Source organism: Nicotiana tabacum, chromosome 19 (genome assembly GCF_000715075.1).
Source record: "Nicotiana tabacum cultivar K326 chromosome 19, ASM71507v2, whole genome shotgun sequence".
Lineage (NCBI taxonomy): Eukaryota > Viridiplantae > Streptophyta > Magnoliopsida > Solanales > Solanaceae > Nicotiana > Nicotiana tabacum.
The window spans coordinates 79,745,813-79,761,828 of NC_134098.1; the positions used below are offsets into that span (position 1 = coordinate 79,745,813).

Below are 16,016 nucleotides of genomic sequence, written 5' to 3' on the forward strand. Positions count from 1 at the left end.
TATATATGCATTAACTAAAATGTATTGATTTTTATGTTCAAATGTTTAGTAATTAGTTCCCTCATTTTAGGAGGAGTATGAGGATGGAAAAGCAGCTCTTAGTTTCTCCGTAAAAATTATTACTCCATGCAACATGTTTTTACTCTTCTTCCTTTGAGAATCCTCACTGCCCTTCTCCTAAAGGTATTCACATTTTCTCCTCATCTCATCTCTCTTTTTTCTTCTTCAAAATTTCATATATTTAATCTTTGTTTTTTTAAATACAATATCATCTTTTTATATCATTTTTGTGATACAATGACATGAAGTATCGATTCTGTATTGTAATAATTTTCATTTTTATGAAAGAAATGATAATGTTTCAATAATGGAATCTCATTGAGTATCGTTAGTTTCACGTTTTATTGTTATTGAGATCATTCAGTATGGTTAGTTTCATGTGTTTTTTTTTTGGGTTAAGTACTCTTATGATTTCTTGAATGATGATTGATAATTGTTTACTAAAGTAAAATTTATTTTGGAATGAACAGGGATCAATACTTGGGAGATCGGCAGAATTTGCGTAACTTGTTCTAACGCAGATTGTGACAAAGACTTTTATTAAAATGTCTTCGTCATCATCTGAGGAATCTCCACCGTCAGATTCTTCATCTTCAAATTCACCACCATCAGATTCATCATCTTCAAATTCACCACCATCTTCCTCATCATCTCCACCAAATAATTCAAATTCTCAATCTTCTCCTTCTAAAAATAATTCATCATCTGGAAACGACAATAGCTCCTCTTCTTCCGGTGATAACAATAATAATAACAATAACAATAACAATAATAACACAAACTCTCAATCTCCTCCTTCTAACGGTAACAACAATAATAATAATAGTAATTCAAACTCTCAATCTCCTCCTTCTAACAATAACATCGATAATAATAATAATAATAATTCAAACTCTCAATCTCCTCCTAACAATGACTCTTCGTCTGGAAAAAATAATAATTCCTCTTCAAACAATAACAACAACAGTAATAACAACAATAATAACATTGATAACAACAATAACAACAATAATAATCATAATAACAATTCTGACAACAAGTCACTGCCTCCACCAAAATCATCGGATTCATCAAAAGGAGGTTCATCGGCTCATTCGCCGCCACCTCCGTCGCCGCCACCCCCTCCACCATCACATAATTCTCCTAACTCTAGATCTCTTGCCCCTCCAAAGCATCCCTCAACAAAGTCAGATGCTAAAGATAACAAAACAGCACTAAGGGTAGGAGTTGCTGCTGGAGCAGGACTATTGTTTCTTGTTATGATAGTTTTCCTCATATCTTGTTGCAAACGAAAAAAGAAAAGGAAGCATGCTCAAATTGGCTACTACAGAGACAATTCTCACGGAGCCATGAGTATAGATCTTACTTTATTTTTTTTTGTTATCTTAATTAATTGTGTGCTTTCGACATAATATATTGCCTTAAGGAAAATAACACTTCATACATTGGTAAAAAGATCTAAAAGTGCAATTACTGAACACCAATTTGGTTTATTAGTACACAAGCACAACATGTAAGATGAAAAATTGGCTCTTGTTCTTTCATTTTTTTGCGTTCTCTGCTTTGCCCTACTTTTTATTTGGTTGTATCATATTAGATGAATTAATTCTTCCATCCCAAATTCAACATCTTGTTCACTTTTGAATGTCAACCCATTTATCCTTGATCAATAATGTTTGTGTACATCTGTGATATTTTTAAAATGTAAAATTTTATATTGCCTTACTTTTCGGGTAAATTTTACATATCCAAATTACTGTAAATCATTTTGTGATTCTTGTCACCTTACTTAAAATAACATCTTTTTTAGAGTCCAACGTTGAAAATGGAAGTGAAAAATTAACTTTTTAATCCACTTTTTTCTTAGAAATTACTTGTGCATTATGTATATGTTTAATAATAGGCTGGTTCAGCCTATTATTAAGAGTTACAATTTTAATTGAAACTAGCTTATGTTAACGATGTTTAATTAAAATTAAACACTTTCAATACAATTGATAATAGTGCTTGTCCACAATGCTACCTCCAAAATTCAGGCAATCACTTTTTTAATGATATCACGACTTTAAGTCTTCTTCTTGTTGCTGTTCTTCTATATTCATATTTCTTTCTTTATCAATTTCTAACGTTAATTATGTAATTTACAGACAGTCATCACTACTATAATAACAGTGGACAACATGGGAACAATTGGCAGAATAACAACAAACTCCAATCTACTGATCAGTTTGGCAAAATGCCTCCTAGTGCACAAGTAAGCTCAGAACACAGTTGGCCAATTGCGCCGCCGCCGCCGCCACCAATGATGAGTAGTAGTGAAATGAGCTCCGCAGCTTTCTCTGGTCCACATCAACCTCCTTTGCCACCTCCACATCCAGCAATGGCTCTTGGTTTTAACCAAAGCAGTTTTACTTATGATGATTTAGCAGCTGCAACTGGAGGATTTGCTAAGGCTAATCTTTTAGGACAAGGTGGTTTTGGATATGTACATAAAGGTGTGTTACCTAATGGTAAAGAGATTGCTGTTAAAAGTTTAAAAGCTAATAGTGGACAAGGTGAAAGAGAGTTTCAAGCAGAGGTTGAAATTATAAGTCGTGTACATCATCGTCATCTCGTGTCTTTGGTTGGATATTGTAGTGCTGGCTCGCAAAGGATGCTTGTTTATGAATTTGTTGCTAATAACACTCTTGAATATCACCTCCATGGTATGTATGCTTTGTTAATTTGCAAAACACTCGAACTGTAGAAGTTTTTCAGTGTATTTGATACCACAAAAGTTGTTTTCAAAAAGAAAAAAAAAATCAAAGAAAATGACTTATGTTTATGGAAAAATAATTTCCTGATTGGACAGTAGAAACTATTTTTAGGGAAAAAAATTTACTATTAAAAATTGATAAAATATTAGTATTGTTTTTAAAATGAATTTTAGGGTATTAAAGTAGAATATAAGAAGTTTTTCACAGTTAAGTTAATTGAAGGAAAATGTCTTCCATGCACCCAAAAATGAGGAAAGTCATTTTTCATGTTTGGTGGAAAATGTTTTCATAAAAAATATTTTCTACCAAAAAATGACTTACTTTAAGGAAAATATTTTTCAAAAAAAAAAAAATAGTTTCATCATTACCAAACACACCCATTAAGTTTAAATACCTTTTGTAATTGTTATTTCCTGTTTGGAATTTATCTCATATTTCCTTTATTTCTTTTAGGATCTGGTCGTCCTCCTATGGACTTCAATACAAGGCACAAAATTGCATTAGGATCTGCAAAAGGCTTTGCTTATCTTCATGAAGATTGTAATTAAACTTCAACTTTTTTCTTATTTTTCACCTTTACTATTGAATTATTTTTGTATTTTCATATCTAAGTACTCTTTAATTTGCAGGCCACCCTAAAATTATTCATAGGGACATTAAAGCTGCAAATATTCTATTGGACGAAAATTTTGAAGCGAAGGTATTTCTATCTTAGAAAGAAAACACCATGAAATATCTATCAAACGGGGAATTTCCTTTCACTTGGATACACAAGTAATTTCATTATCACTATTCTAATAATCTTTTTCATTAGGTGGCTGATTTTGGATTAGCTAAGCTTTCGTCTGACACCAATACTCATGTATCCACCCGTATCATGGGAACTTTTGGGTGAGTATCCTAAAATATTTATTAAAATGTCATCTATTATTTCTTTTTAATTTTCTTTTTTGCTATCATATATTGTCGTTAAACAAAACAGAATTCAAGTACTACAAAATTGAAATTGCTTACTTTTGCATCATGTCTTAGTGGGTTTAATTAAAATGAAATAATGAAGTGAAATTGTTTGTATGGATAATTAACAGGTACTTAGCACCAGAGTATGCTTCAAGTGGCAAACTCACTGAGAAATCTGATGTCTATTCGTATGGAGTTATGCTTTTGGAACTTATAACTGGACGTCGTCCAATAGATATGGATGGTGACGATGATACCTTAGTTGAATGGGTAATTCTCAATATTGTTTGATACTACAAGATATATTGTTTACATAATTTATGATATAATCTATATATAAGTAGACAACAGGACATCATTTAATTTGTATTAAATAATTTCTCATTCCCTTTTTGATAATTTATACGCAGGCAAGGCCTATTCTCATTCGTGCAACAGAGGGTGGAGATTATGATGAATTAATAGATCCACGTTTGGAGGGGAAATTTGATGCACAACAGATGTTATGTATGGTGGCATGTGCTGCTGCATCAATCAGGCATTCTGCTAAAAGACGTCCAAAAATGAGTCAGGTTAGTTTTCTCTCTCTCTCGTGGTCAATGACACAATGTTGTATACAACATCTCTTATATACACTAAAAAGGTAACAAAGTTAGTCTGATGAGAATGTTCCAAGACTTAAATGTTATGGGTTCAACAGTTAAAGTCTCGTTTGATACGAGGGATAAGAGATAATTAATTCTTAGATTAAATTTGAGACGAGTTTATCTCACGTTTGGTTGAGATAAAATCGTTATATAACTAATCCCGAAATTAGTTATCCCAAGGTTGTAGTGTTTTTTAACCCCTATGGAAGGGTGGGATAATAATTTCGGGATAACTAATCTCGGGATAATTAATTCTTGGATAACTTGTTTCCCAACCAAACGATTCCTGAGGGTTTTAACTTTGAACCTATTATATTTTTAAAATCATAGGTTCATATCTACTATTTATTGTCATTTTAATAAATCTTTACATAAATTGTATTTCGCGTGAAAAGTATTGGGTTCAGACGATCAACCCGGTACCATATGTTTTGAAAAATATTGATGAATGAATTACGTTACATACAGATTGTGCGTGCTTTAGAAGATGATGTTACTTTGGACGATTTAAATGAGGGAGGAAAACTTGGGCATAGTGCAACTCTTAGCTCAGGTGGAAGCTCTGAACATGATGGAGGTTCATATGACATAAGAAAATTCAGAAAATCCAGCATGTCGAGTCAAGAATATTCAAGCAGTGAAAATGGTGAATCTCGTGAATTTCGCCAAAGCAAGAAGTGAATTATAAATGGGGGTTACTACTTACTTCAACTTTCCATGTAATTATAAATTTCATTTGTTTATGTATAATTACTAAATTATAGACACAACACACAATCATTGAGCAATTTGAACTTGATCAGAAAGATGCTTTAGGTACTTAAGATTGGTCTCTTTGGTGGAATAATAATGTTCTTCTATCACGAAGCGTAGGCGATTGCAATTTTGTGTCTGGATTTCTTTTTGTGAGTTAGTCATCTTGTTTTGTTAAAAGTGAAAACAATTAATGTGCATTGGTTTGCACAATACATTTTGATACAATTTAATTTGCATCCTTGGCTATATGTATTTGGCATTTTATATTTGCATCTTAATTTTGTTTCACGATTTTCAATAAGAAAATTAGCTGAGCTCATTTCCTAAACTGGAAAATTCTACGTACTTAAAGGTGGCTTGCATCTCTATTAGAGATTCGATTTAATTGATTTTGTTATAATTGAAAAGGCAAATTGTCAAATAAAAAAGGTGTAAATAGCCAAGTAAATAAGAAAGTCAGGTTTTTACAATTAAACCAAGTTTGAAAGCAAAGATTAGATAACGCAAATTGGTATTAAATCAAGTTTGAATACAACGTTTGGATAGATTGTATTGTTTGCTATTGTCAAATAATATTTTGTTGTTTGGTTTGACTGTATCGTACTTGTGAATACCTAATTTTTGTACTATTTTAACACCTCCTGAAGTCATTAGTATTTTGTTACTTTAATTATTTTTTCCAATTTTTGTGTCTTTGATTGCATATTTCCTATCATAAAAATACCAAAAAATAGTTCTTTCTTAATTTGTGCATTTTAGGAATTAACTAACTATTCGATTGGTGAATTAATCTAGTTAATTGATCATTTGAATAAGTTACTTAATTAATTTATTTGTTTGTGTAAATTTAGTTTAATAAGTAGGATTAAGAAAGAAATTGGGCCAAATTTGAAAGAGAAAGTGACCAAAAGTACAAGATAAGGGGCTGCTCTTGAAAGGGTCTGAAACGACATAGTTTTGCCTTGTATTTCTCCATAGCTTTGTTTTGGACTCTTTAATGGAGGTTATTGCTCCATTCGTCGCATTTATATGGCGTTTAATTGTACAATGAGTTTATTAAGGAAAAAAGAAAGAATTTTAACATATACAAAAAACAAAACAAAACAAAAAAAAAACTTTCACTACTAGAAAATTGTCAAATTTTGTCCACCAAAACCGACCGAAATCGGTCGGAAATAAAGAAAAAGCGACCGATTTCCGACCGCTTTTAATTAGTCGGAAAAATAATGGCCGCTAAAATGTTGCGACCGCCTTCGGTCGCAATTTTCTGACCGAAGTCGGTCGGTTAATTCAACGCTTTGACTGACAACAAAAATAAATATACCGACCGAAGTCGGTCGATATTATTTAAATTATTTTTTATTTATTTTTCAAACTAGCGACCGACATCGGTAGGAAATATAAATATATAATAATTTTGTATTTATTTGTAAATTGTAGCAAACCGACTGAAATCGGTCGGTATACTAAAAAATAAATAAATAAAAAAATAATTTCCGACTGACTTCGGTCGGAAATTTAAAAAATCTGCAGATTTCAAATTGAAATTACTGACCGACTTCGGTCAGAAATTTTAAATTTCTGGGAAATAATATGAGTTTTCCGACCAAAATCGGTTGGTTTTCTAGGTAAAAACCTAGCAGAATATGCCTGCTTTTAAACTACACCACCAGCCAATTACAACCAATATTCATCCTATAATGGCAGCATTACATTGATGACATTCAACCACAATTAACCACCAACAACAACAATTAACCAACAACAATCACAACAATAATTAACCAATAACAACGCTAATAACAACCACAACAACAACAACAACGCCAACCACAACAACAACTATACAAATGTTCAATAACAAAATAATATCAACAATACAATCATCTTTCAAAACTATTCCCAACTAAATATTCATGTCACGACCCCAAATTCCCTCTGTAGGATGTCGTGATGGCACCTAGTCTCTAAGACTAGGTAAGCCTATCAATGCGGAATTTTAATCTGAAATAAATAAACTACAATTCAAATAATTTTAACTCCCAAAACCCGGTAAAAATAAGTCACAAGCTTCTAAAAATTTATTCTATATGTTTCTATACATCAGAGTCTAAAGCAAATAAGGAAGACAACATAGTAAGATAGAAGGAGACTTCGGAGTTTACGGTCGCTGGCAGATATACCTCGAAGTCTCCTCGTACAGCTAGTTTACTGATGCCTGGTCTGATAAGGTGTACCTGAATCTGCACAAAAAAATATGCAAAAGCGTAGTATGAGTACACCACAGCGGTACCCAGTAAGTGCCAAGCCTAACCTCAGTAGAGTAGTAACGAGATCATGTTAGGCCCTACTAGAAAATATTAATAAATGGCATGGTAAAATATTTCACAATATAATAAAATAAAGTGATAATAGAAATTGAATCAAGTAGTATGTCACATTTAATTACATCAAATAAATGGCAATCAATATCTCGTGGAAACAAAGCAAAATTTTCTTTCAACTTCAAGAAAATCACAACAAATAATCAAGGCAACTGCGGTCATAAATCAATATCAACAAGGGCACTCCCGAGGTACCGCCTCGTAGTCCCAAATCATAAATAAATTCACAATATCTCATTTCCTTATCTCACCGCTGGAGCCTTCACAATTTATTTGAAAGAAAAAAAAAATTACCGAAATAGAATCCCGTGTTTTAGCTATCCTTATCTCATCGCATGACTTCTAGTAATTTCTCCTACTAGCCACGCGTATCAAGCCATCTTTATCTCACCGCATGTGTTTCAATACCCAGACCTTATACCACCGCATGCGTATAAATATCACAATATATCACAATTTGCACCTCAAGTGCTCAAATAATTTAACTTGCCAAAATAATTCAACAACAATATTTTTTCACAATAAAAAGCTCAAGCTCATGCCAAAATAAATTATCAATAATATTTTTCCACAATAAAGAGCTCACGGCTCCATCACAATGAGTACGAAAATCTTACAAATATATTCAGAAAAAATAATATTTAAAAATCTTTAATACGTTGCTTAAATATCAAATTTAAAAATGTCAAATACTTCATATTAATAATATTTAATTTAAAGAAAATAAACCTTCAAATAATGCACAGAATAAAATAAACCAAGTTTCAACTAAACAGGTAAAACAATTAGCAGGAAAAGGTCAAACAAATTTAAGGTATATATATCAGATCAATGATGAAGAATATAACAAGATAAAATAATTTAATAAATGCGCAACAGTGATCTACACAATTTAAAAATATAATCTTTCACATGTAGCCCGTGTACACACTCGTCACCTAGTATACACGACTTTCAACACATTTCAATAATCACATCAATACCAATCCTATGAGAAATTTTCCCCACACAAGGTTACACAAGTCACTTACCTCGACTTGCTCCAATTTAACCAAGCAGTATGCCTTTTTCTCGATTTTCCGACTCTGATCGACTTACGCAAAAATTTCAAAATTCGTTTTTATGAGATTTCTAAAATTTTTCCAAATTTACATCTCAATACACTAATTAAATGGTGAAAACAATGATATATTCATGTAAATAGACTAAATCCGAGTTAGAATCACTTACTCAAATATTTTTCCTTGAAAATCTGTCAAAAATCGCTTCTCCTCAAGCTCAAGTTCGTCAAAAATGGCAAATGGGACGAAATTCCCTCTTTTATAAATCTGCCCAAGCAGCCTTCGGAACTGGGCCTCGATCGTGGCTTAGATCATGGCCCTCGAGTCTAGGCCTCGATCGTGGCTTCGATCACAGGCTCGAGCCGGGGCCTTCGGTCATGGCATCGAGCCTGAGCCTTCGATCATGGCTCTCAAGCCTGCCTTCGATCATGGCTCTCGAGCCTGTCTTTGATCATGGCTCTCGAGCCTACCTTCGATTATGGCTCTCGAGCCTGTCTTTGATCATGGCTCTCGAGCCTGCTTTCGATTTCTGGGTTAATTTTTTGGACTCGATTTCTGACCTTCGATTTTTTGGGGGCTCGACTTCTGGGCTCGATTGCTCAGCAGAAGAAAAATTACAGCAGCTGTTTAAGTCCCATTTTTTATTCGTTAACCATCCGAAACTCACCCGTGGCCCTCGGGACCTCAACCAAATACACCAACAAGTCCTAAAACATCATACGAACTTATTTGAAACCTCAAATCACATAAAACGGCGCTAAAATCACGAATCATGCTCCAATTCAAGCTTAATGAAACTTAGAATTCCCAATTTCTAAATTCGATGTCAAAACCTATCGAATCAAGTCATAAATGACATAACGGAGCTGTGAAAATTTTCAGAACTGGATTCTGACCCCGATATCAAAAAATCAACTCCCCAGTCAAACTTCCAAACTTTAAATTTTTATTTTAGCCATTTCAATCCTAATTTCACTACGGACTTCCAAATAAAATTCTGATCACGCTCTTAAGTCCAAAATCACCATACGGAGCTATTAGAATCATCAAAATTCTATTCTGAGGTCGTTTGCACATAATTCGACATCCTGTCACTATTTGAACTTAAACTTTTAATTTTTCATCAAAATTCCACATCTCGAGCTAGGGACCTCGGAATTTGATTCTGGGCATACGCCCAAGTCCCAAATCACGATACGGACCTACCGGAACTCTCAAAATACTGATCCGAGTATGTTTGCTCAAATCTTTACTGACTGTGCACACAAGTCGAGTAATGATAAATAGTGTTTTTCGAGGTCTTAGAATACATAATTAATTATTAACTTTAAAGATGACATTTTGGGTCATCACATTCTACACCTCTAAAACAAACGTTCGTCCTCTAACGAGGTTAGAAAAAGTACTTGATCTGGTGAATAAGTGTGGATAACAGCTGCGCATATCATGTTCGGTCTCCCAAGTCGCCTCCTCTACCGGATGACCCCTCCACTGAACCTTTACGGAAGCAATGTTCTTTGACCTCAGCTTTCGAACCTGTCTATCTAAAATTGCCACTGGTTCCTCAACATAAGATATATCCTTTTCCAACTGAACCGAACTGAAGTCTAACATATGAGACGGATCGCCGTGATATTTCCGAAGCATAGAAACATGGAATACTAGATGAACTGCAGAGAGGCTAGGTGGTAGTGCAAGTCTGTAAACCACCTCTCCAACTCTCTCAAGAATCTCAAAAGGCCCAATATACCTAGGGCTCAACTTGCCCTTCTTCCCGACCCTCATCACACCATTCATAGGCGAAACCCGAAGCAATACTCGCTCACCAAACATGAATGCAACATCGCGAACCTTCCGATCTGCATAACTCTTCTGTCTAGATTGGGTTGTACGAAGTCGATTCTAAATCAACTTAACCTTTTCCAAGGCATCCTGAACCAAGTCTGTACCCAATAGTCTAGCCTCGCTTAGTTCGAACCAACCCACTAGAGACCGGCACCGCCTACCATACACGGCCTTATACGGAGCCATCTGAATGCTTGTCTGGTAACTGTTGTTGTAATCAAACTCCGAAAGTGGTAAGAACTTATCCCAAGCACCCCTAAAATCTATCACACACGCACGAATCATATCCTCCAGTATCTGAATAGTGCGTTCGAACTGCCCGTCCGTCTGAGGGTGAAATATTGTACTCAACTCTACCCGAGTACCTAACTCACACTGTACTACCCTCCAGAATCATGATGTAAAATGCGTACCCCGATCAGAGATGATAGATACCAGTACGCCGTGAAGTCTGACAATCTCGCGAATATATACCTGAGCCAGCTTCTCTAAAGAGTAAGTAGTAATCACATGAATGAAATGAGCTGACTTGGTCAATCTATCCACAATCACCCAAACTGCTTCGAACTTCCTCTGGGTCTGTGGGAGCCCAACAACGAAATCCATAATGATCCGATCCCATTTCCATTCTGGAATCTCTAACTTCTGAAGCAATCCACCCGGTCGCTGATGCTCATATTTCACTTGTTGACAATTTAGACACTAAGCTATATATTCCACTATGTCTTTCTTCATCCGACTCCACCAATAGTGTTATCTCAAGTCCTGATACATCTTTGCAGCACCCGGATGAATGGAGTACCGTGAACTGTGAGCCTCCTGGAAAATCAACTCACGCAAGCCATCTACATTAGGTACACATAGCCTGCCCTGCATCCGTAATACACTGTCATCTCCAATAGTGACTTCCTTGGCATCACCGTGCTGAACTGTATCCTTAAGGACAAACAAGTGGGGTCATCATACTGACACTCCCTGATACGATCATAAAGAGAAGACTGAGAAACCACACAAGCCAAAACTCGACTCGGCTCGGAAACATCCAATCTGACAAACTGGTTGGCCAAAACCTGAACATCCAAGGCTAAAAGGTTTCTCTACTACCGGTAAATATACTAAGCTACCCAAACTCTCCGCCTTACGACTCAAGGCATCTTCCACTACATTTGCCTTCCCATGATGATAGAGAATGGTGATATCATAATTCTTAAATAATGCCGCCAAATTTTTAAGGAATGAACAATAGCTGCTAACTCCAGGTCATGTACATGATAATTCTTCCTATGCACCTTTAACTGTCTGGACGCGTAGGCAATTACCCTACCGTCTTACATCAACACTGCACCGAGACCAATACGTGACGCATCATAATACACAGTATAAGACCCTGAACCTGTAGGTAATACCAATACTGGGGCTCTAGTCAAAGTTGTCTTGAGCTTTTGGAAGCTCTCCTCAGATTCCTCGATCCACATGAACGGAGCACCCTTTTGGGTCAATTTGGTCATAGATGCAGCAATAGAAGATAAACCCTCTACAAAACGACGATAATACCCTGCCAAACCAAGGAAACTCCAGATTTCCGTAGCTGAGGACGGTCTGGACCAACTCTGCATTACTTCAATCTTCTTTGGATCTGCCTTGATTCCCTCGCACGAAACTATATGACCCAAAAACCCCACTGAATCAAGTCAGAATTCACACTTTGAAAATTTTGCATATAACTTCCTTTCTCTCAAAATCTGAAGCACAGTCCTAAGGTGTTGTTCATGATCTTCCCAACTTTGGGAATACACCAAAATGTCATTAATAAACATAATGACGAAAGAATCAAGATAGGGCTGAAATATACTATTCATTAAGTGCATAAATATTGATGGGGCGTTGGTCAGCCCAAAAGACATCACAAGGAACTCATAATGACCGTACCGAGTCCTAAAAGCAGTCTTCGGGATATCTGGCTTCCGGATCTTCAACTGATGATAGCCTGAACGTAAGTCGATCTTAGAGAACACCCTGGCACCCTGAAGCTGATCAAATAGATCATCAATATATGGAAATGGATATATGTTCTTCATTGTAGCCTTGTTCGGCTGGCGGTAATCAATACACATCCGCATAGAACCATCTTTCTTCTTTACAAATAAGATAAGAGCACCCCAAGGCGATATACTAGGCCGAATGAAACCCTTAGCAAGCAACTCCTGTAATTGTTCTTTTAATTCTTTCAACTCTGCCGGGGCCATACGATATGATGGAATAGAAGTGGGCTGAGTACCCGGTAATAAATCAATGCCAAAGTCAATATCCTTGTCGGGTGGCATACCTGAGAGATCTGCTGGAAATACATCAGAAAAATCCCTTACTACAGGAACTGACTCCATAGTAGGAGTATCAATACTAACATCTCTCACATAGGCCAGATACGCATCACACCCCTTCTCAACCATTCGTTGAGCTTTAAGAAATGAAACAACCCTGCTAGGAACATGATCTGAGGTACCTCTCCACTCTAGCCATGGTAGACCTAGCATAGCCAACGTCACCATCTTGGCGTAACAATCAATAATAGCATGATAGGGCGACAACTAGTCCATGTCCAAAATAATATCGAAATCCACCATACTGACCAATAATAAATTAGCCCTGGTCTCAAAACCACCGATAATAATTAAACACAACCGATACACACGGTCCACAATAATAGATTCACCCACGGGTGTAGAATCATAAATAAAAGAACTCAAGGAATCACGTGATACGCCCAAATACGGGGCAAAATAAGATGACACATAAGAATAAGTGGAGCCTGGATCAAATAAGAATGATGCATCTCTATGACAGACCGGAATAATACATGTGATAACAAAATCGGATGCAATGACCTCTGTCCTAATAGGAAGGGCATAATATTTGGCTCAGCCTCCCCCTCTAGGGCGATCTCTACCTGCCCGACCTTCACCTCTAGCTGGCTGTGCAGGTGGAGTGGCAACTGGTACAGTAATCATGGCCTGAGAAGCCTGAGGGCCCTGTGGAATAGGTAAGGCCTGAGAAATCTGTGGAGGTGCACCCCTCATAAATCTGGGGCAATCTCTCATAATATGACGAGTATCACCACACTCAAAACAATCCCTCGGAGGTCATGGCTGCTGGGATTGGCTCGGGCCTGATCGACTAGACTGCCCGCTGAAAGCACCCCGTACAGGAGGTACAATAGACACTGGCGGTGCATAATATGGAACCTGAGGTCTGGGAGTAGCCGGAATACCACAGGAAGCTGGAAGTGCTGAATGAATAGGACGGCTCACATAACCTCTACCATGACGGGCTGCAACTGGGGCACGAGAATTATTATATGTTCCAGAATCTCGGGGTCTCTTAGATTCCCTCTCTCGAACCTGCATACCTTCCAATCTCCTAGCAATTGACACCACTTGTTGGTATGTGATGTCCATCTCTAGCTCTCGGGCCATACTGTATCTGATATTAGGGTAGAGACCCTCAATAAATCTACGAACCCGCTCTCGAACAGTAGCAACTAAGGCTGGTACATGTCCCGCCAAATCACTGAATCGGACCGCATACTCTGACACAATCATAGAACCCTGGCGCAACTGCTCAAACTATGCGCGCCATGCATCTCTAAGACTTTGAGGAACATACTCCCTTAAGAACATATCTAAAAATTGAGTCCAAGTGAGTGAAGATGCCTCAGCGGGACTATCCAACTCATACGCCCGCCACCACTGGAAGGATTCTCCTCTAAACTGGAATGTCGTGAAAGAAACCCCAATAAAAGTTACAAATATTGAATATCATGAACAACAAGTACAAAAAGGGTTGGAAGATTTAGAAGCTAAAGGAATTGAAGAAAATAATATTTCGTCGAAAGCCGACAAATTGGGAATGTTATAGCATGTACTTTTGGGATGAGACCAGGGTGTTTTACATGATAAGAAGGTTATGTTACGAGTTATGTTATTCGTATGATAGTCGTGTGTTATGTTTTGAAGTCAAGCGAGTGGTGGAACAAAGGTCAATGAAAGTCATCACAAGTTGCGTTCCTAATCTCAGGCCGAACTGGGACAACTGGTTGCACTGGTATAACCTCCGGGGCATGGTCAACTTGGTCCCGTGGCTCTGGAGTATGGGCGGCGGGAGTCTGTGCTCCTCCCCCTGTTACACCCTATATTGTTTTGTACGTAAAACTGTGTCGTGAGCAAACTAATGTAGGACCCAAAAATGAGATCATCTTTGAAAATATATAAAGCAAGTTAATCATGTTACCTCGGAAGTTACAAATATTGAATATCATGAACAACAAGTACAAAGAGGGTTGGAAGGTTTAGAAGCTAAAGGAATTGAAGAAAATAATGTTTCGTCGAAAGCCAACAAATTGGGAATGTTATAGCATGTACTTTTGGGATGAGACCAGGCTGTTTTACATAATAAGGAGGTTATGTTACGAGTTATGTTATTCGTATGATAGTCGTGTGTTATATTTTGAAGTCAAGCGAGTGGTGGAACAAAGGTCAATGAAAGTCATCACAAGTTACGTTCATAAATTTTACTGAAACTTTGGGTCAAATGTAACTGCGATTTTCTCCCAATATACTTAGAGTTATGGGGTGTTCCACCCATAAAATTAAATATCTATGAGTCTACTTTCCAACGTATTAAACCGTTTGTCAATACGATATCTTAGTAGAGAGATATGGGCATTTTTGCAAGACTGCGCAGACTGTCACCTGCTTGCTTAAACAAGAATCCAAAACTGGGCCAGTTCAGGTCATCCAAAACTGGGCCAGTTCAGGTCGCTCAAAGAGGCCTTTTTAAAGGCCTATCCCCTTCATATATTAGGATGATAATAGGGCATAATAATCGGACTTAATCTCTGCAAAAATCCTCCCAAAAATTTCCCACAAACCCCAATTGATTTTCTCTCCCTTTCAAGTTCTAATTGGAGGTAAAGCCTAAAGTTTGAAGAACCAAGATAGGAGCTGAGTTATCCCATAAATAAGGTAAGTTTACTGCTCTATTTCATACATTCTTTACAGTTGTATATGCATGGTAAGTTGTTCTATATTTGTAAGAACTCATGGGACGGTGATCGGAAGCCGTGAGTTCGAGTTATTCACTTATAGCGGACTGTTTTATGGATTGTTTTGTGGACTGTTTGGTGTTGTTGTTGGGCTGTGTGATTTACTACTATTTTGTGGAGTTTTAGAGGAGGAAGGGTGTGGAGAAACACCACATAAATGCAGGATGTTGGGCTGTTCGTTCGTGGTAACATTTTTGGGGTTGTTGACACTACTACGGCGGTCGTTTTGTGTATGAAGAGATTGGGGTGTGTTGGGATATTTTGTAGTATTGTGTGGTATACATAAGGTTGGAAAATAATGCATATATGTTGTTATTGTTATTTTTGGTGTTGTTGGTGTTATCTTGAATTTGGAGAAAGTAAGGATTATAGGGGAAATGCTGTCCGTTTTAATACAAAATAAGCATGTCGTTCGTTGTGCGATAGTTATACGTTTCATAACTTAA

At 36.7% G+C, this 16,016-nt stretch overlaps 1 protein-coding gene across 1 annotated transcript; it reads left to right on the forward strand.

Moving 5' to 3' along the window:
• The first annotated feature begins 92 nt into the window (after nt 1–92).
• LOC107828864 (proline-rich receptor-like protein kinase PERK4) lies at nt 93–5,404 on the forward strand. Its single transcript, XM_016656250.2, has 9 exons — nt 93–183; nt 531–1,413; nt 2,208–2,765; nt 3,270–3,356; nt 3,446–3,516; nt 3,631–3,707; nt 3,905–4,046; nt 4,187–4,348; nt 4,892–5,404. The coding sequence occupies exons 2-9, from the start codon at nt 606–608 to the stop codon at nt 5,102–5,104; spliced, it is 2,118 nt and encodes a 705-aa protein (XP_016511736.2). The 5' UTR covers nt 93–183; nt 531–605; the 3' UTR covers nt 5,105–5,404.
• The last annotated feature ends 10,612 nt before the right edge of the window (nt 5,405–16,016 follow it).

Bases quoted from the DNA above. Each gene is read 5' to 3' on its own strand.
- LOC107828864 (XM_016656250.2), top strand. From the start codon at position 606: ATGTCTTCGTCATCATCTGAGGAATCTCCACCGTCAGATTCTTCATCT. The intron at 1,414-2,207 runs GTATAGATCTTA...TGTAATTTACAG, and splicing joins CAATTCTCACGGAGCCATGA to ACAGTCATCACTACTATAAT. The intron at 3,357-3,445 runs GTAATTAAACTT...TTTAATTTGCAG, and splicing joins TGCTTATCTTCATGAAGATT to GCCACCCTAAAATTATTCAT.